A 26,076-nucleotide genomic window follows, 5' to 3' on the forward strand; every position below is an offset into this window, starting at 1 on the left:
AGTGGGGCTGGAAACCCACCCCACGCCCCAGGTGGTGGCACTTGAGCTGTTGCCTATCACAGAGTGATGGGATGGGACCCTGCATCCCCCAGGGGCTGCCCCCTCACCAGCCCTGAACATGGTCTGGAGAGCAATTTGAACCTCCCCCAGGTGCCACAGGGCCACCACTGCCACCACCAATGTCCCTGCACAGCCTCTGCCTTTCCCACTCAACTCCTGGGGATGCTTTGCTGCCTTGTCCCCCTAATGGGGACGGGGCATCCTTGTGCTTCAGGGGTCACCATTCCCTCACATCAGCACTTGGTCCCACTGGAACACACAGGTGCTGCCTGCTCACTGTCCCAGGCTGGACAGCAGCGGACCACTGGTGACCTCCTGGCAGAACAGTCATGAGGGACACCCCTGGCCCCTGCACTCTGGGCACTTTGTAGGTGAGTCTTCAGGTTTAGCCATTTCAGGCATAGCCATTTCATCTGGCTAAACCTGAGCTCTGGTGTAAGGAGTGGCAGAGGGAGTGGATTTGGCTCCTTACAAACGCTGCCGGTTCTCTGGGCTTTGAAGGAAGGCCAGATGTCAACCACATCTCTGGGGCTGGGTATCACTGCATGGATTCACCCAAATAATGTGTGTTTTGAGTTGGTGTGGGTGTCCCACCTGCCCTCAGCATCTCCCTGTCCCCACAATGAATCCCTACAGATTTCAAAAACCGAAAACTTTAGGGAAAAAAATGCAATTTCGTTTTTCCTCATTAGAGGGCAGCAACAAACCCAGCTGGGACAGGAGAGCTGCTCAACAAAAGGAAGATCATGGAAAGGAGGAATTACCGTTACCGGGATATACACCCCAATCTGCTGGGAAGGATGGTGGTACCCACCAGACCCCATCTCCTCTCCCAGCGGGGCAAGGCTCCAATGGTTTATTATTTCCCCCCCCACCCCCATCCCCTTTTTAATTTTCTCATTTGCCTGTAGTTAAATCAAACTCCAGAGTGACATTCTCAGGAGAATTTAGGACAGAAATGAGCTGTCAGAGGGTCCTTCAGGTGGAAGAAAGCTGCTTTGGAGCGAGTGCAGAAATGGGGCAACACCTGCATCCTGAGTGGGGAACAGCACCAGGCAACACATGGGGAACAAACCAAGACCCACTCATTTATTGTCAAAAACCCCTCAAACTTTACTTGCGTTTCTTTCAATAAATAATTTACAGTATTTACACGCGGTGACACTCCCGTGGGTCTCAGCGCAGGGAGGAAGTGGGGGGGACCTTTTCACAATGCCCCCCCTTTGTCTTTTTTGTTTTGTTTTGTTTGTTTCCAAGTATCGGGTCCTTCTTGGCCACACTTCACCTTTAACCAGAACTGGGTCAAACACAACCAAAATAAAGTGCTTCACTGTTTGCTTCTACAATAGGGATACCCCGACCACCCTGCACCATCAGCCACCACTGGAGCACCCACCTGGACAGAGGGAAGGAGCCACACCATAACCTGACTTTTCTTGGATAGAAACTGTCCCTCAACCACAGCGTGTCGTGCCGTGGGGTGACTGTTTTATAGGAAGGGGAGGTCTTAAGGGAATTATTGACCTGTTGGCACGCTGTGGCTGGGCCAGCTCAGGCAGCTTTCAAGCAGCACTGTGTGCTCAGAGGGAGGTTGTGCACAGCTGCATTTAGCTGTGGGGTAAACCTCCTCTTTGTCCAGAGACAGATTTTGGCTTTTAAAAGGTGTATTTTGAAGTTGTAGACAAGATGAAAATTTTGTTTCCTCTAAAACAAAGGAAACAGAAAGTTCAAATCAGCCTGGCTGAGGATTAGTGCATTGGGAAATGAATCCGTCCGGTGCCGTGGTCCAGTGGCTGCTCCCCTCAGCATCTCCAGACTGTGATACCCTTATTTCTAAATCTCCTTAAACAGAGTATCTGGGGCATCAGCAAACAAAGCAAGGAGCAAAGTAGTAAACACATCTTTTTGTTTCTTTTCTTTCCTTAAACATTTAAAAACCAATTACATCTTTTCATCTGTACAGTCACACGAGATCAATGCCAGGGCTCTATATATTAAAGAGACAATATAAATTACATCAATTGACACAAGTTTGCATTTCTCTGCTGCTTTACAAATGGAGCTCTAGAGCTGTAAGGACACAACGAATAGTCATGTTCAGTATGTTCAGTATTTACACCAGGCTGCCTCTTGGCACCAGACGGCCAAACCAAGCCTGTTCCCACCTCTTTTGGTGCTAGCTTGTCTCATCACGCCCAGAGACCTCCCTTTTGAGAGCAGGAGGTGCCCCCAACTGTTACATGTGTTTTGGGGCTTGTTTCTGGGAACTTCCCCCTGAGGAAAGGTGGGGGAAACCCACCAGGAGGTCTTGAAGGCGCAGACCAAAGGTGGTCTTGATGTTTGTTCAGTGAGCGATGGGGTGAACCACAGAGGAACATGGAGTGGAGGAGATGGGCAGCCCTACGTGGTGGGGGAAGGAGATTACTGATGGTTTTGAGGCAGGGAACAGACATCTGGAGGCAGCTGGGGGGGGTTCTCTGCTGCATCCCATCTCCTGGCTGAATTCTAACATTGCCCCATTTCTGTTTCAAGCCCAAGAGGGCTGAAGGTGCAACTGGTCTGCAATGGGGTTGCAAGTCGCGGCCCCAGGATGGGGAGCAGAGCAGAGACCTAGCAGCAAAATAAAAGAGCACCACGCTCCTGCTCCATCCCAGGGCTGGGCCACAGGCAGGGAGGGGCTGGAGAGAAGGTGCAGGTGGGGTCTCCCACTGAGCAGCCACCCTGCTGTCAGTGTTAGGGGACCAGGGAGCTAATGGTGTGAGGAACTCATCCAATGCTGGGCAGAAGTTGCAGAAACTGCTTGAATACTGGCCAGGTTTCTCCCATTGCCATCAAGAGTCCACGCTGGGTCCAGGCAGAGACAAGGGAAACAGGAGTAAAACTACTGAGTGAATCAGCCAGGTGAACTGGCTGAACCAGGGGATGCCTTTGAACCACAAAAAACGAAGGCCAAGGCTTGAGGAACGTGTCCTCCTTCCACCCAGAAGGTGCCCGGCACCAGCAGCCAAGCAAGCGTGGGATCACTGCCCACCATTTTGGCCCCTTTCACCACCTTCTACAACAACAGGGCTGTGGGCAGAGCAGGATGTGCCGAAAAGCAGAGCCCAGACCTGGTGAGCAGGACATCCTGCCCTGCTGTGCTGGCCAGGCTTGGTCCTGTCTCACTGCTCCGTGCCCTCCTCGCGGGCTCTGCTCTCTGAAGACAAAGCCACGTTCACACACACCAGTGTCACAGTCACCACGTGCACGGCCAGGACCAGGGGAGTGCTACAAGGACAGTAGCTACAAGGGTTCCCCAACACCCACTTGACTGGGGAGCAGGAGGATGGGGAAGTGAGGAAGGTCCAGACAAGGTACAGTCCAGCAAAAACTCCTGACTGGTCCCACTGGCAGCACATTCCTCCCAGGCAAGAGCTGGGAAGGTGGAGGAATTGCACCAAGAGAGAGACTGAGGTCTGAGGACAACCCATGTGGCTCTGATGTCCAACCTCTTGCTTTCCAACACCTGCATCTCATCCCTGGTTGCCTCCTGTGCCCTCTTTCCCTTCTCTCCAAGGTGTGAAGGAGCAAACCTCTATAACAAGCACAACCAACACAAACACAGCAGCGCTACCCAGAGGGTGGGATGTGTTCCCGTGGGAGCCGTGTTGCCCGGGGTCAGCACCCGTGTCCTTTCATAGAGGTGCAGCTTGTCTTTGTTGGAGTGAAGCATCTTCACATCCTCAAAGGCATAGTAAGCAGCCAGCATGAAGTTGACATCCCCCGTGGTGAGGAGGTCAAAGACACAGGACTGGAAGTAGAGGTCCTCCACGGGCAGCTTCTCCCTGCACTTGGCTGTGGCCGTCTCGTAGGTGAAGGCCTCAGGCGGGGCCGGCAGGCTGGGCCCCTTCCTCCGGGCACGGCCCTCCGTGGCCTGGGCCGAGCGGATGGCCTGGAAGTCAATCTGCTGGTTGAGGGGACAACCACGCAGGCACAGGTAGAGGCCCTGACTGTCCCGGTCCTCCACGGCGTTGACCACCTCCTCGGGCATGCGCACGGCGAAGGTGAGGTACCGGCCCACCTGCCGCACCACGATGGTGGTGCCGATGTACTTGGCCTGGATCTCGATGTGCTGCCCCGACACCTTCTCCGTGATCTTCAGGCTGTTGGCCCCGTGCTTGTCCCCTCCGTTCTTGGAGCCGTCCACAAAGGCAGCGGGGAGCTCGTCCATCTCCGCCTGGTACACTTTCTGGTCCACGCACTCCTGGAAGCTCTTGAAGATGATGGTGAGCTGTGGGGGAGGAAAGGAGCATGGTTACAGCCAGTGATGGCCACCTGAGAGCACAGTCACCTACAGCAGCGGGGTGAGAAGTGGAAGGGCTGGATGCTCAGTCCAGACGGGAGCGTGACCCTCAGCTCATGGGTAGCTCCTTCATCCTAAGAAGTGGCCCCAGATTTTAGCCTGCCAGACATGGTCATCCTGCTCCAGCAAAAGGGTGAGGACACTGTGTAGAGATCTGACATCCAGAGGTTTGACTGAATGCACCACCTGGATCTGCCTGTTATCCCCAGGCCCAACACAGGAGCTTCCTTGCAGCTGGAGCTGGGTGGAGTATCCCTGCTCACAGGCCTGTGGCAGCATGCCCCTGCACGCAGCACTGCCTCGCCTCCAGGGCTGGCAGATGGCAGCAGGGATGAGCCCTGACTCCCCTGGAGGCAGTGGAGCTTCTCCTCTGACTCCCATGACATTTACATCCCAAGGGCTGGACCAATTTGTTTCCCTAACCAACTGCAGACCAACAGGATTTCTCCCATGGGACCTCAAACATGTCCTGCTCCATCTCAGCCCCATAGGCACACACGTGTTCAGCCTGTTCCAGTGGGATGGACCTTCGTGGGGTGACTTTGTGGTGGCCTTGGCAGTGCTGGGTTAGTGGTTGGACTCCATCTTATGAGGTTTTTTCCAACCTTATTGATTCTGATTCAAACACAGCCCAACAAGCCTCCTCACCCCCGACGGGCCCAAACACAGGCCCCTTGCCAGAGGAAGGACCTCACAGTGCTTGCTCTTCCCTTGCTGGCCTGGCTTTTGGAGGGAAGACCTGGGGAGGAAAAGGGGTAGAATTTGCATGTACAAACTACATTTCCTCTTTCAGCTCCTGCAGAGTTGCTCTTGCACCTTTCTGCCCATGAGAGAGAAGTGGCAAAGGGGACCTCCTGCCACGTGGGCCCCATGAAGGGGGAGACTGAGACCCGGGCAGAGTGGGGCAGGGCTGGAGAAGAGAGCAGAGAACACAAAGAGCCCCAAGGATCATCCCGTCCTTTCCAGCAGCACAGTGCCCACAGCAGTGCTTCCCACAGCTCACACTGCAGATCTCGTGACTAATTCCTCTTCACCACAAGCCTGTGAGGCAGATAAGGTGGGAAAATGCTCAATTAAGATGGTGATCCTGCGATCCCAGCAGGTCCTGGGATCCTTAAGGACCACTTTCCTCAAGCCAGACTTCCTTGCAAGCTCCAGCACATTTTGATGCCTTTAGGTGGGTAAGGATTTCAGAGCACCATTAAGTATCTTTTAGGAAGTTTATCAGGTACAGGTCAGAACCTCACTGCCAGCTCCAGCTCAGGATAAAGGGGTGACATCCAGAGCAGAGAAGCAGCTCCTGTCCTACACATGCTTCTCTCCTCTCCCCACACACAGGGAGAAGCAGAACTCCCACACATGATGGGACAGGACATTTTCAAAATCAACTGGATGCCTCCTGCTGAGCCTACCTTTTTCTTTGGCACAAAACCCGCCCTGTTGACTTTAGAGCTTGTGCACCAGGGGCAGCACACCAGTTCCTCAGCTCCAGGTCCCTCCTGAAGCTGTGGCTGTGACACACAAGTCCTGCTGCACCACAGCAGCACACCTGGGCTTTCTGTGTTTGCCTCGTGCCTTCAGGATGTTTATTTAGTTTGTCAAAGCACCTCCAGAACAAACTGTTCCCCACAAAATGTCTTGACTTGGCTGCCAACCACAGAGACAATTACAAGCCTGGGTAGAGGGGCAGGCAGTGTGAGGAGCTCAGCTCCCTCCAGGCTATTCCTGCAAGCTGGAGCTTCCCTGGAGGGCAGTCCTGGGTTTGCTTGGACCTTGGGGGTCTCCGAAGAGGTGCCACCATCATCCCTGCTCTATAAGTTCACAGCGATCTCGAGTCCCAAGGTGGGAGCCCTCTTAATTTACAGTACCCAGCTTGGCCATGAAGGCCCCTTGAGGTGCAGCACCTCAGTCTGCTCGCTGTGGTGGGGCCGGATGTGCTCAACAAGAAACCACATTTCAGTGAAGGCTGGGGACAAAAGAAGGATGGACATCTGATACTGAGGGCCAAACATTCAAACTCGGAGTAGCTCACGCTCTGTCTTACCCCCCCCCCAAGGAGATGTGGAAATGAGGGAAGACACAGAGGAAAGCAAGGCTGTTGTGAAGCCTCTCTGCCCTTGCCCACCTCTGCCCGGGGGAACAAGGCTCACCTTGCTGGTGGCAGTGGCCGAGGAGCCGGGCAGCACCGGCGTGTTGGTGACCTGAACGTTCAGGTAGTTATTGTCTATGAGAGGCCAAGCCCCCTGCACCTTGCAGGTCTGGAAAGTGTCCGTGAAAGTCCTGAGGTGGGGGTCCCCAAAGAGCCCGCAGTGTGTGTAGTTGGGGGCGGCCGAGTGCTTGTGAAAGCTCTTCTCGTAGTGGCAGATCTCGGGGCTGTCGGAGCGCTCCTGGCTGTCCCCGGGGGGCAATGTCCGGAGGCGGGGCTGGGACGTGGGGCCATCCTTGGAGCAGTTGTGCTGCACCATGAGATCGTCTATGCCATGCACGGCCGAGTGGTAGGCCAGGTCCCCCCGGCAGGTGCGGGCGGTGCGGCGCGTGCAGTGCGCGTAGGCCCGCAGCGCCGTGCAGAACTCGGGCGCCTCCTCCGCGCCCAGGTGGTGCGAGCCCGACGTGGCCGCCCAGAACTCAGAGTTGCACTTGAGGATCTTGCATGGAGACGTCACTGCGGGAGAGGGGGACAACACAAAGGGGTCAGCGCTGGCTTGCCCAAGGGTGGGGTGCCCAACTCTACCCCCCATCCAGAGGCCGCGTCCCCCTCCCGCGGCCCAAACTCATGACACCGGCCCGGCCGCGTGACGGGGCCTCGCTCACCAGACGTGACCCTCTCACATGACCCAACCCTCATGCATCAAAGCCAAAGAAACCACCAGGATCTGCCCCAACTGAAGCCAAAAAGGGAAAGAGCATCCAGCCTTTAGATGAATGATCATGGGGGGAAACCATGGCGTGGAAGAATGGGACATATTCATAAGCAGTGATGAGGGAGGATCACCAATGTGGGGGGGGAGACGCAATGGGGTTTTTAATGCCCTTTTAGGGTTTGACATTCTAAGTAAGCTCTGTGCTGCGTGAGTTACTGGGTGCTGCGTCCAGACTGAGCTCTACCAGCACAAAGCTCTCTTCCTTTAACTCCTTTGGGAAAACTGAGCAGCATCACAACCACCGTGCCCAGGTCAGAGCAGGACCAGTGCCATGACCCACCCGGCAGCACAGCCAGAGGCCATCCACCACCCCCAGCAGTGACGGGTGCAGCACTTGTCCCTGTGCCTCCGGAAAGAAGCAGGAGCCGAAAAACCTCTTTCTTGAGGTCTGTGCAGCTCTGCCCAGCCCTGGGAGCCCGTTCCCCAGAGAGAACAAGAGGTGGAGGAAAAAAACCGGCACAGCGGGTGCAGGGATGCCAGCGAGCTCCCGCCTCCCCTTCCCAGCCGCCGTGTGCCGCCCAGGCGGAGGCGAAGCCAGAGGCTGCAGGGCCTTTGCCGGGCTCAGCCGCAGCCCCGGTGCTTCCTGGCAAGGCGGGGGAAGGCAAAGAAAATTCAGATCCTGTTTCTTCCCCCCACACACAACGTCTGCTCCCTGGGGCAGTGCGGCTTCCCCGGAGCAGACTTGAAAGCAGCCGTGCAAAAAGCACATGGCCGTTGCTGAATGTCCCAGACACTGCTCTGCCCCTGCCAATTTGGAGTCTTGCTGGGTGAACCCAGGCTCACACTACTTAAAATTCATGGCATTTTCCTTCCTCTCCTCTTAATCGACCCCCTTGGAGCGCTTGGAAACAGGATGGGTTCAGGCAGAAAAGGCAGCAGCAGGAGGAGAAGACAAGCCCCACCATTTCCAGATGCTTTCATGGTGCCTTTTGCTGGTGTACCCATATATTCCTGTCTTGGGACTTGTTTAGAAAGAGCCTGGCAGGGCATCTGTGCCAAAAGTATCTCAGATTTGTTTAGAAAGTTACAAAACCCAGTATTGTTTCAGGGAAAACAGTATGTTTGAGTTTTAAACATTACAGTGCTGGAAACCTAAACAGAGTTGGTGCTGGAAAATCAGAAAGGGAAACTTAGACTATAAAACACTTGAGCAGTTCAGCTGTGAGAAACAAGTCTGTCTCCTCTCTGTTTCCAAGAAGACTGAAGTGCAAATAGGAAATGGTGACAGGTTCCTCACAGTTTTAAAATTCATGTTTAACAAACTCAGGTGCTAGCAACAGCACCGAGAACCTGGGAGCTGCTTGGTCTTGGCAGCATCCCACTTAAACATGCAAGAAGTTCTATGGAAATCCTTTAATTCATCATTGACCAGAGGTGACTCAACAACAAGGTTCTGACCTGGGACATGGTTCATGTTTCTGCTAAGTCTTCTGCATGTACAGGTCAAATTTAAAGATGTTTATTATTTCACATCCCTCTCTTGTTCATCCCAGGAGTGTGGTTTTCCGGGACTGTCATAATGGAAGGCAGGAGTGTGACCAGTGCCACCACCGCTGATTATCCCAAACCCTTGTGGCATCAGGCAATTAAAGTCATTGCTCTCCTAGTTGTTATGCTAATGTACAGCTTGAGGACGCCTTGGGGTTTGTGTGGCAGAAGGTGCTGTCACTGCAGCCTGACTTGCCCGTACAGCCCCAAGAGAAGCTGGAGGACACATCCCTGGACACGAAGGAGCCACACACCCCACGGCTCAGTAAAGCATCAGGATGCACTACACAAAGCATCCCATCCAGTGAGCAGTTTGCAGAGTCCTGGCTGCAACACTTTACCTGCTCCTGCTTTTCAGGTGCTGCTTAGAGGGGATGTTTTCAGTAGGAATAAACCCACAGCCTCTTGCTCTTTAAGGACTCATGGGACGAGGAGAAGAACATGAGCTGTGGCTGCCTAGGGACAGAGAGCGTCCTGCTCAACAGCCCCCCAACACCCAGTGCTGGACATAGCCTGGTGCTGAGCACCCCCCACTGCTGCCCTGCCCGGGGTCACACATGACTTTATAAGGTACTGAAATTAAAAAATCCCAACCGAAGGGAGGGCAGGGAAGCCCATCTCCTTCCTCCCTGCGCCTGAAGGGGGAGCGTTCTGCTCTAAGATGTTATCGCTCCACTTTTGGCACGCATCCCCTTCTCGCTGTTTCGCTCAGGGCCCCATATAAGGCCAGATCTCCAAACGCAGGTGCCCCGGCGCTGGGCGGTGTGTGAGCCCGGCCTCCCCGGCCTTTCCCATGGACATTTCCCCAGCCACCCTCATGGCAAATCCCTCATGCTGCCGGGGAGGGACCGCAGCTGACAAAGGCCGCGGAGGAGCGCAAACACGACCCTTACCCCTCCCTCCCAAGCAGCCTTGCCTCGTCCCCTCTGGCAGAAGCTTTGGCACAGTGGTGCAGGCTCATTTGTACCCCGGCCAAGCAACGATGTTTATTCAATTTCGCATAATCTATTTTCCATCGACTCACAATGGTTCTGTTTTTCAACCGCAGATGACTTAGCATGGAAACAAATCCCTCTCCAGCAGGAACCCAGCATGGCTCTCCCGGGATCTGTCAGACATCCCCAGGTCTGGGTGATTTCTCGTCCATGGCAAAGCAGCCTGCATCTCACGGACAGGTGACTTCAACCCCTCCAAGCCACCTCCCAACCCTCCCCACGTTCTTTCAAGGCCTTGGTGCCAGTCAAATCCGGGAGAACAAAATTGCCTTTGTTATCTTGAAACCAACGGTTTCAGAAAGTTAAAGCCAGAAAAAAAAAATCAGAAAAGCACCTGGACTAGGACAGCCCCCTCCCATATCCCCCAGTTGTTCAGGGACACTTCCCGTGAGGACTCCTGAGGTCTGTGCCGACTGAAAAGCCCCGTTCCTGGGGCGGGCTGTTTCTGGAGTTTATCACCTTTACAAAACACGGGTCTTGGTTCTAAGTGGATTTTATCTGACTTCATTGTAAGGACATAAAAAGAACCAGCGATTTTCTCCAAAGCAGTAAAAGGTCCGTTAGTAACGAGTGTGTTTCCCACAAAGATATTTACACACTGCAATCAAGTCCCCTGTCAATCCTCCAGATAAGTTAAACAGGTTGCACTTTAAAGTTCTCGCTGGAAGGTGTTTGCCCAGCCCCACCGGCAGATCTCCCTCCAGCACCCTCGTTTCCTGCACAACCTACCACCCCGACAGGACACAGGGAATAAAGGACACGCTCACAACTCTCCCGAGGTCAGCCCTTTAACCAGGACACTGCACTGAGCAGGCGACGAATTGTGACCTTTTCCTGAGCTCCTGGCTTGGAAAGCCCTGGTCTTCCATTCAACAACATCCCATGGACCACCAAACACACACTCACGGCTCTGGGGCATCACACGATCCCAGTCCCACTGCTCTGCCCTCATCATCAGTACACTGAATTACTTGAAGTCAAATTAAGAGTTCAAACATATGCACACACCGAACTTTAACAGCATTTAATTATCAGTGCCCCCCTATTCTCCCTTTCAGCTGGTCTCAGGTAACCTGGATTTCACTTAACCAAATCAGGCTCTTTCAGAAAACTAGCACAAAACCAACATTTCATCTGTTCTCCTGTAATTCCTGTAACAAAGAGAATTACTGGAAATTAATTTCTGTAAGAAAAAGCCAATTCTTTTAAGACTCTTGAATGCACGTTCACCAGACCTGTTAATTTTAAAGTGTTCACTGCTAAGCAATGTTTTTTAATATCCTCTTGGTTCCTAACGGGCTGGAAAGTATTTCATCACCCACATGTGATGCAAATACATCATCCCGCGTTTTTCCAAATACATGGATTGAAGTGTAGATGTGCAAGCCTCACACATGCAGTAAAGGGCCTTTTTGGAGAACACAGTAAAACGTAATTACCTTTGGCCTCAGATCTGAGCACCCAGACTTAGGCTCCTAAACACATATTTATTTAAGTAATCTAAATAAACATATTTATGCTGACACCTCAATAGGAAAGGCACGATTCTCCAAGGTGCTAAATACCAGCAACATCTGCCAGCTTCAAGGAGATGTGGGCTGCTGTGCTCACAGGCAGACAGCAGCATGAAAATGACCCCCAAAGAATTTAAAAAATATATATAAAAATCACATTGCTCCTTAAAAACACGGCACAAGGGAATGCTTCCAGTAAGGTTTCAGGAGTCCCAAGCAAAAACTGAGAGAATGAACAGTGTGCTTTGCATCCAGCCCCTCGTGCTGCTCCTGTCCCGGGGGAGTCTCCATGAGCCATCCCTCAATGGTGGCCATGCTGGACCCACATCTTGATACCCATGAGGGCCCTGAGGTCAGATATAAAGAAGGAATTTTTTTACAATCAGAGTGCTGAGATACAGGCACAGGTTGCCCAGAGAGGTGGTGGGTGCCCCCATCCCCAGAGACATCCAAGAGATGCCTGCCCATGGAAGGGGGGAGTTGGACGGGGTGACCTTTCCAGGCCCCTCCCAAACCAAATCATTCCGTGATTCTATTTTATGACACGGATCAGCCGGCGCCTTGTCACACCAGGGAGAGAAAGGAGCAGTTCGGTGCCGCCGTGATGGATGGGATGTCACGGGCAGGGACAGCTCTCCCGCAGCCCCATCGGGCACCGTGGGGCGAGCAAGACCCAAGGGCCACCTGACCCGGGCTTGGTGAAAGGATTTGTGCGGGAAGGCAGCGCCGGACTCTTCCAGCGACCTCCTTTGAACTGTTAATCAAGCACAATCTTGCAGAATAATAGCCTGGTTATTATTGCCTTGTTTGCATAACAAAGAGGCCCAATAAAACTGATTTGACTGTGCTCAGAGGGGGTGTGAAAGATCAGCCCTGAGAAAAGAGCTGCAGGAATGCAGCAAACTGCTCCAAAGCCTCAACCCAGGAAGAAAGACAATGCAATTTGCCATCAAGAAAAGCCCAATAGACCAATAAATTACCCATGTGCAAAGGGATTAGATCAGGTTTCAGTTGCACTGAAGTGGGGGGAGGACCGGGAGGAGGGAACTGAAGGAGAAAAATAAACCTGACTCTCTTAAAGAGCTGGGGCTCATATTTTGCAAGGGTGTGCGAGGGGAGGTTGGCTCGGAGGGGCCACCTTCCACGCTGGGGCCGGGGTTATGTGCTCATTTCCACCGACAAAAGCCGCAGATGCATTAAATCCAGGCAAAGGCCCTACTTTGTGTACGATGAAGCGATTCTAGATGTACCCCAGAGCACAGCTCAAACCATGCAGCTTGCTTTAACCCAGTCCTTGTCCTGCTCAAGAGGATGCTGGGGGAAGGAAAAACCAGTTCCTTGAAGTCAGAAGAGGGACACAGAAGGGTTTTTCTCCTTCCAGCCCGTGTCCATCGCTAAAGCATCTGGAGGACCTGCCATGGCCAACTCCCTTCTGTCCTCAGCGCCGAGTTCACGGGCCCCCACCTCTCCTCTGCAGGCATCGCAGAGACACGGGGCAAGTACAGGCAGGAAAGCAGCAGAGTCAGTGTCTTCACCAGCTGCAGCACAAACTGCTGCACTGCGCGCTGCCGAGGGAGCCCTTGATCGCTCCTGTCACTTAGTCAGCTCTTTTGGCTCCAGACTCGGCTGACGGCTCTCCCCAGCCCCCCAGCCTCACCTCAGCATCCCTGGGCAGGGAGAAGGGTCAGCAGACACCATCGGAGAGGGCACCAGCCACGGAGCTGCTCTGAGAACTACCAGCAAACCCTGGGGAGTTCCGTGGGCACGGTGGGCTGAGAGGGGGAACTGGCGTAACAGACAACGCAGCAATGGAGTCACAGACTTTGTTCTTGAATTTTCCCCCTGGGATTCGGGCCTTAGCCCTGCCTTTGCCGCAGCTGCTGAGCTTTTGCCTGCTCAGAGGAAGCGGTGCCAGTGGGTGGTTCAGAAGATGCAGGTTTTACTCCTCCACGAGCTGGTGGATGGAGGACAAGCAGGGAGGGAAGCGACAGGGCAGTGATCTCCCTCTGACTCTTCATCTGCACAAGGGCACTAACAAAGCTGGCTCTCCAGCACAGTGTGCTGCAGGCCAGGAAGCCGTTCTGGAGCTCCACATCTGACTTTCCCCATCGGGAGTGCACCCGGACACTTTCACCAACAGCTCCCAAGAGCTGGTAAATCTCCTCAAGCAAATGGTCCAGTTTAGAGATGAGGACACTGAAGGATGTAAAGGCTTTCACCCAGGATGAGCGCCGTGGGAAGAGAGGTGAATTTGCACTCTCATGCCCTGCATGAAGCATCACCCCCACCTTCCTCCTCAGCCCACCACCACCCCTGTCTCCATCCCTCTGGAGCAGCGGTCCCTGGATAAGGTCACCTCCGCCAGCCACCCCCACTGCCGAGTGTTTCAGGTTTCCAGCAGACATCACTCTCCCCACGCCAAAGCTGTTTTCCCAGGGTGCCTTTGAAGGCAGCGCTGCCACCCACCAGTGCCCGGGGGCCCCCCAGGTGTGGCAGCGGGTCCCTCGCCCTCCTCCCCCTCGCCTGGGCCGCAGCAGGGCTGGCAGGGAAACGCTTTCTGCTCACAGGTGTGGATTCCCTCTAGGAATAATCATCCCCGCTGTGCTCTTGTGAAATTTCAACCCTTCAAACGCAGAGGTAAATGAGATACAAAACGAGGAGATGGAGAAAAGCCCGGAGCACATAAATCTGGATGAGGCAAATTTATACAATTAGATGTCTGCCAAAAAATTGCAGCATCTCAATCGGAGGCGTTGGCTTGTGCAGGGTGTGGGGTGGCAGCTGCCCGGCTGGAAGGCAGCAGCCCCACAAGCCCATGAAGACACCTGACTGATGCTGGAGCCCCAGCTGGGATTGAGAGGAGACCTTGAGGATCCCTTCCTGCAGGCTGGGCTCCCACCCAGCACCAGACTCCCTCCCCATTGCTCATACCCCATGGAAGCCTGTTCATCTTTCACAGCCATAGACCTTCAGAGGCTTATTTATTTTTAAATGCTGCCTCTCCCGGGACATAGGTTTTAATTTTAAGAGGAAAAAGTAATTTTCTAACTGGAACCCACTCCCCCAGTTCCCCTGCTCCCCCACTTGTACCCCAGCACAGTGATGGTTTCTCATCCCTGTGGGCTGGCAAAGTTCGGAGTCATGTCCTGCTACATGCCCTTGTCATCTCAGAAAGGGCCAGCTGGAGTGTGTCACACAGCAAGAGAAAAAGGTAGCTTGTCCAAAACCCAAAATGCCATAGATCATTACTAAGGCTTGGGGACCAAGTCAACAGCTGTCCAGGAAGGAGAGGAAACCAAGGGAGGAAAAAATTCTTTGGCCTCAAGTGAAGCTTGCTCTCTGCCTGACCCATAAAACCTGTATGTCAGGGACAGCTCTGTTTGCTGGGAACTGAATGGCCAAACATTTCTGGATGCTCATGCAATGCAAAGTGGGACTCAACACCCTTCTGAAGGACCTGCTGTCCCTGCAGCTGTGGGGACATGAGACCCTGGCCACCCCACACACCACGGCCAGACCGTCAGACAGAGCGGCTCAGCCTGCGCCTACCAGGGCTGCGTGTGTGTCGGAGCCAGCTTGTTCTCCGCAGTGAGAGCTCGATGACTTCATCAAGGGGATGGCATCTGGTTTTGCAGTTGGCTATAATTCAATTCTCCCCCTTGCTGCAGGAATTTCAGCTGGTGGAGCAGTGATTTACTCAGCCGGGCTGCACTTGAGTGCAAAGCAATCTTGAGGCTACAATCGAACGCACTGTTATTTTGAGAGCTTATGGACAAGGGAATAAATATCCTCTCTTCTTTTTATCCCAGTAGCTGCCAAGTGCAGGCTACAGAGCTTTTTAAAGGCATTTAGGAGCTCTCCTCTAACAAGTGCACTCTGGATGCTGTGCATGATCAGGCAGGAGCCTGCCTCCACTGCTCACTCCTGATCTGTGGCATCAGGAAGGGATTTACCAGGACAGCCAGAAAGATGCCAGGGCACCCTCTCACCTGCCCCACCACAGCTGAATCTCCAAGCAACCATCATCCTCCCCAAAAGCCCTCCCCCATCACCTCAGGACATATCATTTCTGGATTCCAGCAGCCCTGAGCTCACTACAGCCCCCTTCAAGCCACCTGGGACCCTGAGGCTCTTCTAGTCCTGGGTTCCTGTACTACCTCTTACTCCAAGTTTGGTGTCTGCTCCAACAGGAAAAGCAAATCAAACCAATCAAACCCCTCATCTTCAACCTTTTTCACTGTCTCAACAACACTTATCCCTTGGGAGCAGTAGGGCTTGGCTGTGGGATCCCCTGAAGGACTGACGGGCTGAGGAGGGGTTTGCTTGGGCCACACACTGCCATGCCAGAGCCTACGGATGCTTTATGGGATGTGCCCATCAGGGAGCCAGAAGAGAGACCACAAAACTCATTGTCACTGGGGCCGCAGCCTGGCTCTCCAGGGACAGCAGGTCAGTGCAGAGCCCGAGAAGAGCCCCCAGGTCAGGAAGTTTTTATGGCTGCCCAGCCCTGTGAGCACTTTCATGTGCACATCCGACTCAGCACAGCTGTCCAGGCCACAAAGAAAGAAACCTCAGCTATGATAAACCCAAAGTCACTCCTAACATTGCCTTGTCTCCAGTAACCAAGGGCCAGGAATTCCACGATTTTCTGTGGAAAAAAGCAACATATCCACCCCATCTACATTAAAATCAAGGCGCCTCCTTCCAGCCCTGCAACGTGCCTTGCTGGCAATGGCAGAGAACTGTTCCAAGGACAAGACCAGCTCCCTGTTCCAAGTACGAGACCAGCTCCAAGCTTGCAACAAAACAGGGAAGCCAAAATATTTCCAGGTTTACGTTTGAATCCCTCCCTTCTCCTCTGCCCTGACAACATCTCGCACAGGCGTGTTCCTCCCCAGCCTCCACCTTCACCAGGATGGGCTCCCTGTTCACAGCACTGCAGGGGTTATTTTAGCTTCTAAGCCCCCCATCTCAATTTTGGCTTAATGCTGCCATCACGTCCCTGCTGCTGAGACAAAAGGCATTTATTGACTACTCTGATACACCTCCAGTAGGGTTGGATCCTTCTCTGGAATCCACTGCACTGCCTGGATGGACCAAGAGCAGGAAACTCCAAATTTTTATGGAGGCAGGAGTGTACTACAGCCAAAACAGCCAAGATGGAAACAAACAGGGAAAGCCAAAGCAAACCTGAGCCCGCCACACCTGGGGCAAAAACACCCAGGGCCAGATTTCGGAAGTACGAAAGCATTTGCAGGAAAACTAAGCACAGCATGTCCTGGGAGGCAGAGGTTTGGTCCACCCAGGAGATCAGCGTCTCAGCATCCATGAGCATCCAACACTGCGACTTGGCACAAGCTCCAAGGAGAATTTCTGCCAAGGAAACTGTGAGCAGTGGCCTGCTCTGCCCAGACCTCCTTCCCCAGCTGCCCCACGGTCACCCTGACCCACGGCCAGAGGACCCAGCCCAAGGGCACTGGACGGTGGGGGCTGCCCAGGAGGCAGCAGGGCGAAGCCACCAGCGTGAGAGCAGCACAAGCAGGAATCCAGCCCGGGCTGTGAGCGTAGGGGGGGTTAAGCAAATAAATAAATAGGGCAGGACTCGGCGAGGCACTGATCTGACACGCCGAGGGCCCGCTTGGGCAGCCTCCAGCAGCCCTGCTCACCTGGGGCTCCCAGGAGGGCTGAGAAGCCTCCTTGCTGCTGGGGAACTTGCTGGGAACCCACAAAACCCCAGGAAGCATAGGGAAAACGGGGCAAAAGGATATGGCAGGGAACAAATCCCCCCTTTTTCCTACCTTCCCACCCACAAAGCTTTCAAAAAAGCCCCCAGCCTGCTCCCAGCCCAGGGCACGGGGAGCCCCGTCTCCGCCTGCGCCCCGCTCCCGCGGGCTCTGGATCGCCTCGTTCTGCCAGTTCTTTGCACCTTATTTGACTGCTGAAGGGAGAATCAAACAAAGCAGCCAGCCAGATCTCCTATCAAGTTCTTTCTTGCACCGTAAATCTCACAGCCTCGACGCTTTGCAACTCAACCGCTCCGAAAAGGGCGTTAAGCAACACATATGGGAGCAGCTCCAGAGTTTCCAGAAAAAAACCCCAGGGGGTTCAGCTTCCAGCCTGCTGGGAATTTTCATGGGAAAAGTGGGGTCCAGAGAGACACCTCGGTGCTAAGGGCAGCGCAGAAAAGGTTTTCCTGGAAGAGGGCGAAGAGGGCAAAGATGGGAGGAAGGGCGTAATGCAGTTATTTATTTATTTCCTGCATGTGTGTGCAAGACTACTTCACCTACGGTTATGCAAAAGAAAGGCAGAGGCGATTTAAAAATTAATACATTAAAATTAAAAAAAGGAAAGTTTTGCTAAACTGAAAAGAGAGATAGGGAGATTTAAGCCTTAGAGCTTTTCTTTCTCCCTCCTGCTTTCTCTCCATTTTCCCCCCCTTGCAAGTGAAAAAAAAAAAAAAAAAAAAAGGAGGTAAAGAAACTGGAGAGTTTTGGAAGGAACAAATCCGCCTCTGTGGACTGGGTTTCCCCTCCCCCAACAAAAACAAGCACTCAGGGCTTGAAGGAATTTGCAGGCAGAGATCTGCCAAAAACATTGTGAAAAACTATGGGGGATTCATTGGAAACAGATGGCGTTTTCAGCTGTAATTCTGAAATTCTCCCCTTTTCTGACACAATACAAACATCGGGGCCGGGGGCGGCGGGGGGGCCGAGCCCCGCGGCGGGTGCGAGCGGCCGGCCCGGGGGTGCCGATGCTCGCGGGACCATTTGGTTGCCATCCCGCCCTCGGACGGCACAACAGCTCCCGGCCCAGCCAGGGCAAGGTTTCCAAGCGAACGCGGGTGCTGAGCCCCCAGAGCCGCGGGGCGGTGAGGGAGAAGGGGCGGCCGCCCGGAGCGCCCGCGCATCCCCCGCCCAGGTGCGCCCCGCGGCCGCGCTCTCCCCGCCGGGGCCGTGCGACCCTCGGGCCCCCCACCGACCCCGAATCGCACCGCAGGCACCCCCCGAGCCCCTCAGCTCCCCGCCTCTGCCCTCCGCGGGGGCTCGCAGCGTGGACCCCACTGCTCTCACGGCAGAAATTTAGGATGGGGGTGTTCATGTGTGGGTCTCCCCTTCCTTTCACGGCGCCCGGGAAGGGGAGAACAAGGTAACCTGGCGCTGTCAGGAACACCTCCCCGCTGCCTTCGCCGCTTTGATTTCCACCATCTCCTTCCTTGTGGGATGAGGAGCGGGGAGACAAAGAAGATGAGATCAAGGAAAAACACCCACCGCAACTCCTTGGGGATGGGGGAATTGGGGGTGCACGCAACAAAACTGAGCCCTACTTGCTTATTTTAAACATGTGGCAAACTGCTGCGAGGAGAGGGAGAGGGAAAGAGGCCCAGGGACAGGGGAACGGGGGCGGCGATCCAAGGGCTGCCAGAAACACAAGGAAAAAGTCTGCAAAATAAAGAGGCTGTTCCTTACCTGAAGGGAAGATGCAGAGAAAGACAGGGAGGATTTGGAAAAGTCCCAGGGCTGTGGATCCTGCCCCTCTCCCCATACCCATCCATCCAGCTCGAGCTTTAACCACTATCCTCTCCCTGGAAGAAGAGTTTAAAAAGGGGAAGGAAAAAAAAAAAAAAAAGGGAGAAGGGAAGAGAGGAAGAGGGGAAGAAAAAAAAGGGAAAAATAAATCAATCGAAAGAACTTGGGGGGAAAAAAATGAAATCAAAAGCCCCACATGGCTCCGTGGAGCGCGGCAGACACGGACGGCCCCAGCTCCGGGCACTGCACTGAAAGATTACACAGACTTTTTCTCCTTCTCCTCCTCCTCCTCCTCCTCCTCTCCGTCCCCTCCCATTACAACCCTGCCCCAGCCATCAATCATCCCGCTGCCTCCCAATGCCGGCATCCTCCTCTGCGCCTCCTCCCCGGAGCGCGCCCGCCTCCCCGGCCATGCTGCGGGAAGGGGCGGGAGCGGCCGCGGCCATGGGAGCAGCGCGGGGAGCCGGCGGGGAGACAGAGCCGGGGAGAGCCAGAGCCGGGGAGAGCCAGGCGCGGGGGCTGTAGCTGTGCATGGAGCCAGCAAGCTCTCCCGTGCCCCGGGGGAGGGGGATGTCGATGGTCCCGCGCAGGATGGGCAACGGAAGGCCTCTGGATGTCTGCCCACTGTCGCTCATCGCGGCTCGGTGGCGATTTGGGAGAGGGGCTTCCTCCCACCCCATCGGCTCTCAACACCTACTCTGCTTTCCCTGCCCCTTTCTCATGGGCCTACCAAGAGCGCTTTGGATCGCCCAAAAATTAAGCGATTTGGGGTAAAGGGACTGTCGTACAGCAAAGGAGGGAAACTGAGGCAGGGAGGGTTTAGGCAGCTGGTGCGGAGTAGGGGTGGTGACACTGACACTGAGGTCGCCGGCCTGTTGGGGGGTGGTGTCCCTTCCAGCACATGGAGCTCCTCCACGTCTTTCCAGGCCTGGCACCATGGTAGGTGAGAGTTTCACAATAGTTCCAGGTCATTCACCCGCACCTGCACTGGCACTGGCAGCGGTGAAGTAACCCCGGGTGACTCAGAAACAGCAAGTCTCAGAGATCCTTATCATTAGACTGGCACTCCTTACAAACAGGGACGGCTGTCAGGTACCCCAAGTCCAGCTGCCAGCCCACCAAGGATTGATGGAGATGACTAAACAATTCCTACACTCTCTCAGGACCTCCACCCCTGCCTCTGCACCACCAGCCCACATACAGACCTGGATGTTCAGCTTCCACTGGGGAAAAGTCTCACCAGTTATGTTGGTAGGGTTGTCCCGAGGTCTCACTTTTAAGCCTCCCTTCGAGACCCTCTGGGCAGTCCCAGGCAGACACCAGCCCTGGGAGAACCCTGCCTGCTCACAGAACATCAGATGGAGCAGCAGCTTGGAGCACACAGGCGTTTGCCTGCTCTTTTCTTCCTCCTGCAATGCCACAGCATGCGGAGGTGAGCAGATTGGATCTGCATCCCCACCATCCCAGGGGTCTGTGCCACCCATGAGAGGGCTAGGCCAGGAGGAAGGCATCCACTTAGCTTGGATCTCTTAAAAATTTCCCTTGAGGGATGTTTTAGCCACAGTGAACTAAGACCACTTCTGAATGAGGGTATCCACGGGCGTAGGCTTTAATAACTTCCCTATTTCGGATCGTTAGCTCTCCTTTGATGGCGTGTCCCCATGCTATCCGGATGTTTCATCTCCTTTCTTTTGGGTTCTTATACAAAGAATAAAAGGATGCTGGTTGTTCTACACCACCCTTCTCCCAACTCTGTAAGACCATGTTTGTTTCCTCCAGCAGGTTGGTTAGGCTGGGATACTCCTTGACATTTTTTCTGATTATTCTTGGAAACCTCCTTTTGCACCTCATAAACATTCTTGACTATGCTTTTTTGAGTGTCTGTAGCTTAAAGTCTCTAAAAAGAGTTTGTGATCTCCTCCCTGTCACGGATTGAACCTGTGACCCAGTACAACAAATATCCCTTAGAAGGAGGAAGAGGAGATGGGAATAAATATCCAAGAAGCAAAGATATCTTTTAACACCTATCTATTTCTCCATGAGGGGAGTGAGCCCCCATGCCTCCAAATGAAGGAGGAGCTTCTCTGGGGCTTTATCCAGGCTGCAACAGGAATTAAAACACTGCAGCTTTTCCATCTGGGACCCAGATGGGATCCAAAAATCCTGTGGCCTTGCCTGCCTAACGGAATATCTGTCTTGGTCCTGCTGGTCCTAGAGCTGTGCTCAGATGGTGTCCACTAAAGTCAGAGGGAGCTCTGTGTGCAGAGGAGCTGCCAGAGTGGGCAGAGCTGGGCAGGAGATGAAAGCTGGCAGGCCGGATCCAGACCTGTAGCAGAGGCAGTGTGGGAGGAACGCCGACTCGAAGCACCTCTTTGTGGGGGATGTCAAACAGGGGCAAATATGTCCAAACCCTGCCAGCTGCTCCTACCACCCAAGAAGAAATGCCTGCTGATGGGATGTGTAGGCAGCTGGAGCTGGAAGGGGCTTGGGGGGAGGAGAGAGAGGGTCTGTGAGCTGGGGAGAGCCCAGGAAAGGGGAGGGGAAGAGATCCAGGGGATGGGATTCCAGACCTCAAATCCTTTCCTCTTGCTTCCACCCTCTCCTCTTGCAATGGGACTTTTGCTTTTATTTCAAAATGAAAAACATAATTTTTGCTGTCATCCTGACTGATGACATCTAACATGATCTGTTTAACTAAAAAAACCCATCTGAATGACGAACTTTTAAAACCCAGCTGTTAAATAGCTGCTGCGAGGCTGGTTTGATGGTTTGACCTAAAGCACCACTTTGGTATTGCCGTTATGGGGCAGGCTGACACGATAGCCTGGAATCCAGTCTGAGGCATTATAGTTAAAATAAGACCCTTGATGGAAATTCTGCCTTTGGTGTAGGGAAAACTGTGCCGCCATAAAGCAACGGTTGGATGCCCCTGGCTCCAGTTTGTAAAAATTTCTCCTTGATTTTGCTCCGTTGCATCATGCATTGCAAATGGGATTGCTGTTCTTGGCACGGATCAAAGCAGCGGATTTCGCTGGAGAAAACAACAGATGTGTCCAAACCGTAACTTCAGGGAGGAAAAGGCCCCAAATAAGGTGTGTTTCTGAAGTCCTGCTCCCCCTTACATGTTTTTGAAAAAACCTTCACCTTTCTGTTTAGCTGAATCAAAGATCCAGACTTTAAATCGCCTACTGAATCAGGGGCTGTGTGAAATTCACATCTCTGCCCTGCTTAACGGGGATATCTAGGCTTGGAAATGTGGAGAGACTGCATTTCCCCCAACTTCTTTCCTTCTCAGAGCCCGTCCAGGACTCCTGCTCAGGCAGCCCGATGCAAACAGAATGTGGGAAACCACCCACCACTGAAATGCAGCCACTGCAGAGCTCAGCTCCAGGGCACAGGCACCTCCGTGGTCATCTGCACGTTGATTTCCGTGCTTGGTGTCATTGTGGAGGGGTGACACAGCCTTCTCCGAGGTATTTGCAGGATGCTGGAGGAGTCACAGTTCCCGTGAGACACTCAGCCGGGATTGCTGGGCTGAACTTTCCTTTTCTCTGCCCTGCGTGGCTTTTCTCACACTGTGCCTGGCTGTGGGCTTCAGTGGGGCTGAATGAATGTGGCTGGTTTGAACCCGGAGGTCTGCAGATGAGGGCTCCCCTTACAGCCTTCCTAATGGAATCATTCACTACCTGTAATTATATGGCTAAAATAGTAAACACGGGTATTTCTGAGGGCTGCAACTAGTAGTTAGAGGAGTGGATGTCGGGGCTCCTAGTCTGCTCCTGACTCTCCCATGAACGTTTTTTTGTGGCCACTTTTCACACCGCTATCTCCACACTCCTGCCTTTGCCTGCTGTGCCTCAGGACACGGTGTTCAATTCATGACCTGTCTGGGATAAGCCATAATCACTCCTGCAGGAAGCTAATCCTGAAATGCTCTGCAGGGATATGTGTGTGTTTGGGGTGAGCAGCAAAAAGCAAGCTGCTCCTTAAGGGAGGAAGAAAGGAAGTTTGGAGTATAAACCCCGAAGTTGTTGTCTGGAGAGGTTTGACAGCTGATCTCAAAATGTTTGTGGAAATAAAAGCAAATGCTTGTGCTCTGAACAATTCCCTTACTAAAGGAAAAAAAATCTGAAGAAGAAGAAGCAAAAAACCCCCAATGTCTTTATGCAGCAACAGCCACCTCTGACGTCTGCAATTAATTTTAAAGACCTTCCTTTTACTCATCATTCCATTTTTTATCATTTTTGTAATTTTCCTGGCTGACCAATCAGACGCTGTCCCTGAGCTGTGCACCCAAAGCTGCCGAATGTGCATCTAAACCCCCTTCCCTACCAATGGTTCCTTGCATGTAGAGCAGGAAAATGTCCCCCCAAGATCTCCTTAGTGCCCTGCACTGAACTTTGGCATCAGCTGGACAGGGCAGGCAGAGGGGAATGCACAGAGCTGGGCTTTGGAGGGTGACCCACTCCTGCATAGTGAGGTGTCGAGAAGAGTTTGTTGGTTTATCTAAATCCTCCTTCCCACAGCTGCCTCTGTGAACATCAGCCTCACCAACCTGGCTGTGCAAAACGAGGCCAGTTGTGAAAGGTGGGAAAAAAATACAGCTTTGTGCCACCAGTAAATGAAATGTGAGAACTCTTTGTTGACCTGCATCCTTGCATCTGCAGATTAACTGATTATCAGCAGCCCCCACTGAAGTCACAGTGGGTAACCTTCTCTCCTCAAATTGCCTGCTCCAAGCCCACAGCCATAAAAATCACCTCTACATGCTGAAAAACAGCCAGGCTGCACAAGGGGAAGGGAAGATGGGGTGGTGGACAACTTTCAGTCTCACCCATGACAGAAAGCAAAACAAGAAGGGATATTTTAAGGCAAGTCGAGTTCATCACATCAACTTTTTTTTTTTTTTTTTTTTTTTTAAAAAAAAAACCTAGTAACATTCATTTGTGTCTCTTCCTTTCCCTTGCTTGCAAAGCTCCTGGTGGGGTGAGGCCTAATTCCTACATATGGGAGCTTGTAACCATCCCTGTTCAACAGTGTTTGGAGGGCTGGCTGGAAATCTGTATATTTAATTCTCTGCAGGGAGCTGGTCTTCCTGCCCCAGTCTCCTCTTTGGGGTAGATATCAAGCAGTATCTCTGCAGTGTATCTTCTTCACATCTGGGCTCCCCTCTAAGCAAAAATAGAAGATGGGCTGGGAGGTTCCCAAAAGCAAGTTCAAATGGCCAAATATCAGCTCAGCAGAGAAGATGGATCAGTCTGAACTGCCAAAAAATGATCAGGATCATAGAATCACAGAATGGCTGGAGTTGGAAGGGGCCTTAAAGGTCATCTGGTTCTGTTCCCCCTGCCATGGGCAGGGGCACCAGAAGAATTGTAGAGAACTGGGTGGTTATCAGCAGAGACAGAAGCCAGTCTGTGTGATGGAACAGTCTTTCTCTTCTGCTTTTAAAAGCTCCTGACATCTCAAGAAAGTGCAAACATAGCTCACTAATTCCCCTCCTCTGACTGACAGGTCAGCTAAGGACATCTCCTCGATCCTATTTAAAGGTGGGAGACGGCATCGAGTGTTTTCAAGTCTACATCTGCAGCCCTTTGAGCAAGGGGTGTTCGAAGGATCCTCTGGAAAAAGCTCTGTGAAACCAAATCACCTTTGCCAGGTGTCCTTCTGTCAATTCGTGGCAGCAGTGGCCGGAAATACAACCCAACACAGGATGCTTTTCCTGTGTTCTCAGTAGTGAAACACTGGGTGACAGTGTCCTCAGCTAATTTAAAATTTTGTCCTGAATATCAGAGAAAGTGACATTCCTTCTTATGGGGAAAAAAACCCCCAAAACACCACAAACCCAAAGAACTTCAATCCAGCACTTCTGTGGGTATTTTGGCAAATGAAAATGGGAATTTTTGTGGAGGGGGAGCATCATGGAGTTGGCACCAGGGATCTTCCTGGGTGTGCCTGACTGGGGCTGGCCTGGGTTAGGGTTGGGCTAGGATTAAGGCTGGGACTGGGTCTGGGGTTGGGGCTGGGACTAGGACAGGGTTAGAGCTGAGCTGGGACTGGGGAGAACTGGGCTGGTACTGGGCTGGACTGGGATTGGGCTGGGCCGGGGCTGAGGCCCCACTGGGTGGTGCTGTTATCCCTGCGCCGCCTGCGAAAGTATCCAGTTTATAAAATAAATGCAATCCAACGCCGCCTTAAACCACATGACATAACAGCAGCTTGCGAGCTCCCATTAAAATCTCAATTTGGGGAAATTGATTCTACCTCTGAGCAATTGCGATGCAATTACTCCAACAGGCAGCAATCAAGAATCACATCAAAACAACACCAAACTTTCATCTCCTGCCTCGCAACCACCACCACAACAAAAAGCACCTGTCTTGCAAACGCAGCCCGGTTTCCATAAATATTTGTAATTTTTAGGAAGGGCAACGTGCACGTCCCGGAGTGGAAGCTTGGACAGGGGCTGCTCTGACTGGTGCATCTGAGCTATCCTGTTTGGCGGGTGTAATCCGTCTCCTGGAGGAGGTTTTGGGCTATTTACGGACTCAGGACATCAGGAACCAAGTCGCTCCCTCTGCCCGCCACGCTCCAGCTGCCCGTCCTCTCCCTGCGCACAGACGTGCCCATCCCAGCCGTGTCCCACATCTGTCCAGCTGTCACCCTCCGCCCTCGGAGCTCGTAAATCCCCAAGCACTTTGCAACCAGGGCAGTTCAGGGAAAGCTTTGTGTCCCCACTCCGGTCCCGATAACCGCGCTCATCCCCGGGATGAGCTCTCCGAGGGAAAGGGGGAAATATTGGGGAGGATGTTTACAGTTCCCATCAGTGGTCTGCAAGGAATTACTCGATTGACTTAGCGCAGCAGGGAGCAGCTTTAGTGGCAACCATCAGAAGGGAGGATAAATGAATAACCTCATGCACGCCAGCTAGCGCCGAGCCGGGCAGGGAGCGCTGGGCAGGGGAAGTGGGGAAGAATCGAGGTTTCTTATAAAAAAGGCCGGGGAGGGGGAGCCAGGAGGGGACCGGGAGCCTCAACAGGTCCGGAGGAGGAAGGGCCATGCAGGGAGCCAGGGGACATGCGGCCGGGGGGGTCCCCAACCCCCGCCCCGCTTACCTTGGTGGCCGCATCAGCCTCTCCAGCCCCGCGGGGGTCGGTGCAGGCAGCGGCGGCGTTTTTAATTTCTTTTTTTTTTTTTTTCAGGAGGGGTAAATAAAACAAAAATAAAAAA

The 26,076-nt window shown here is 53.3% G+C and overlaps 1 protein-coding gene across 1 annotated transcript; it reads right to left on the reverse strand.

Annotated features, from left to right (window-relative positions):
* Nucleotides 1–1,127: 1,127 nt before the first annotated feature.
* On the reverse strand, nt 1,128–26,076 carry RGMA (repulsive guidance molecule BMP co-receptor a). The gene is made up of 4 exons (XM_066196422.1): nt 25,962–26,076; nt 18,787–18,902; nt 6,553–7,064; nt 1,128–4,330 (listed from the first exon to the last, which is right to left on the reverse strand). The coding sequence occupies exons 1-4, from the start codon at nt 25,973–25,975 to the stop codon at nt 3,635–3,637; spliced, it is 1,338 nt and encodes a 445-aa protein (XP_066052519.1). The 5' UTR covers nt 25,976–26,076; the 3' UTR covers nt 1,128–3,634.

This window comes from Chamaea fasciata, unplaced genomic scaffold, assembly GCF_029207755.1.
Source record: "Chamaea fasciata isolate MVZ Bird 193981 ecotype frontalis unplaced genomic scaffold, bChaFas1.0.hap1 SCAF_14, whole genome shotgun sequence".
Taxonomy (NCBI): domain Eukaryota; kingdom Metazoa; phylum Chordata; class Aves; order Passeriformes; family Sylviidae; genus Chamaea; species Chamaea fasciata.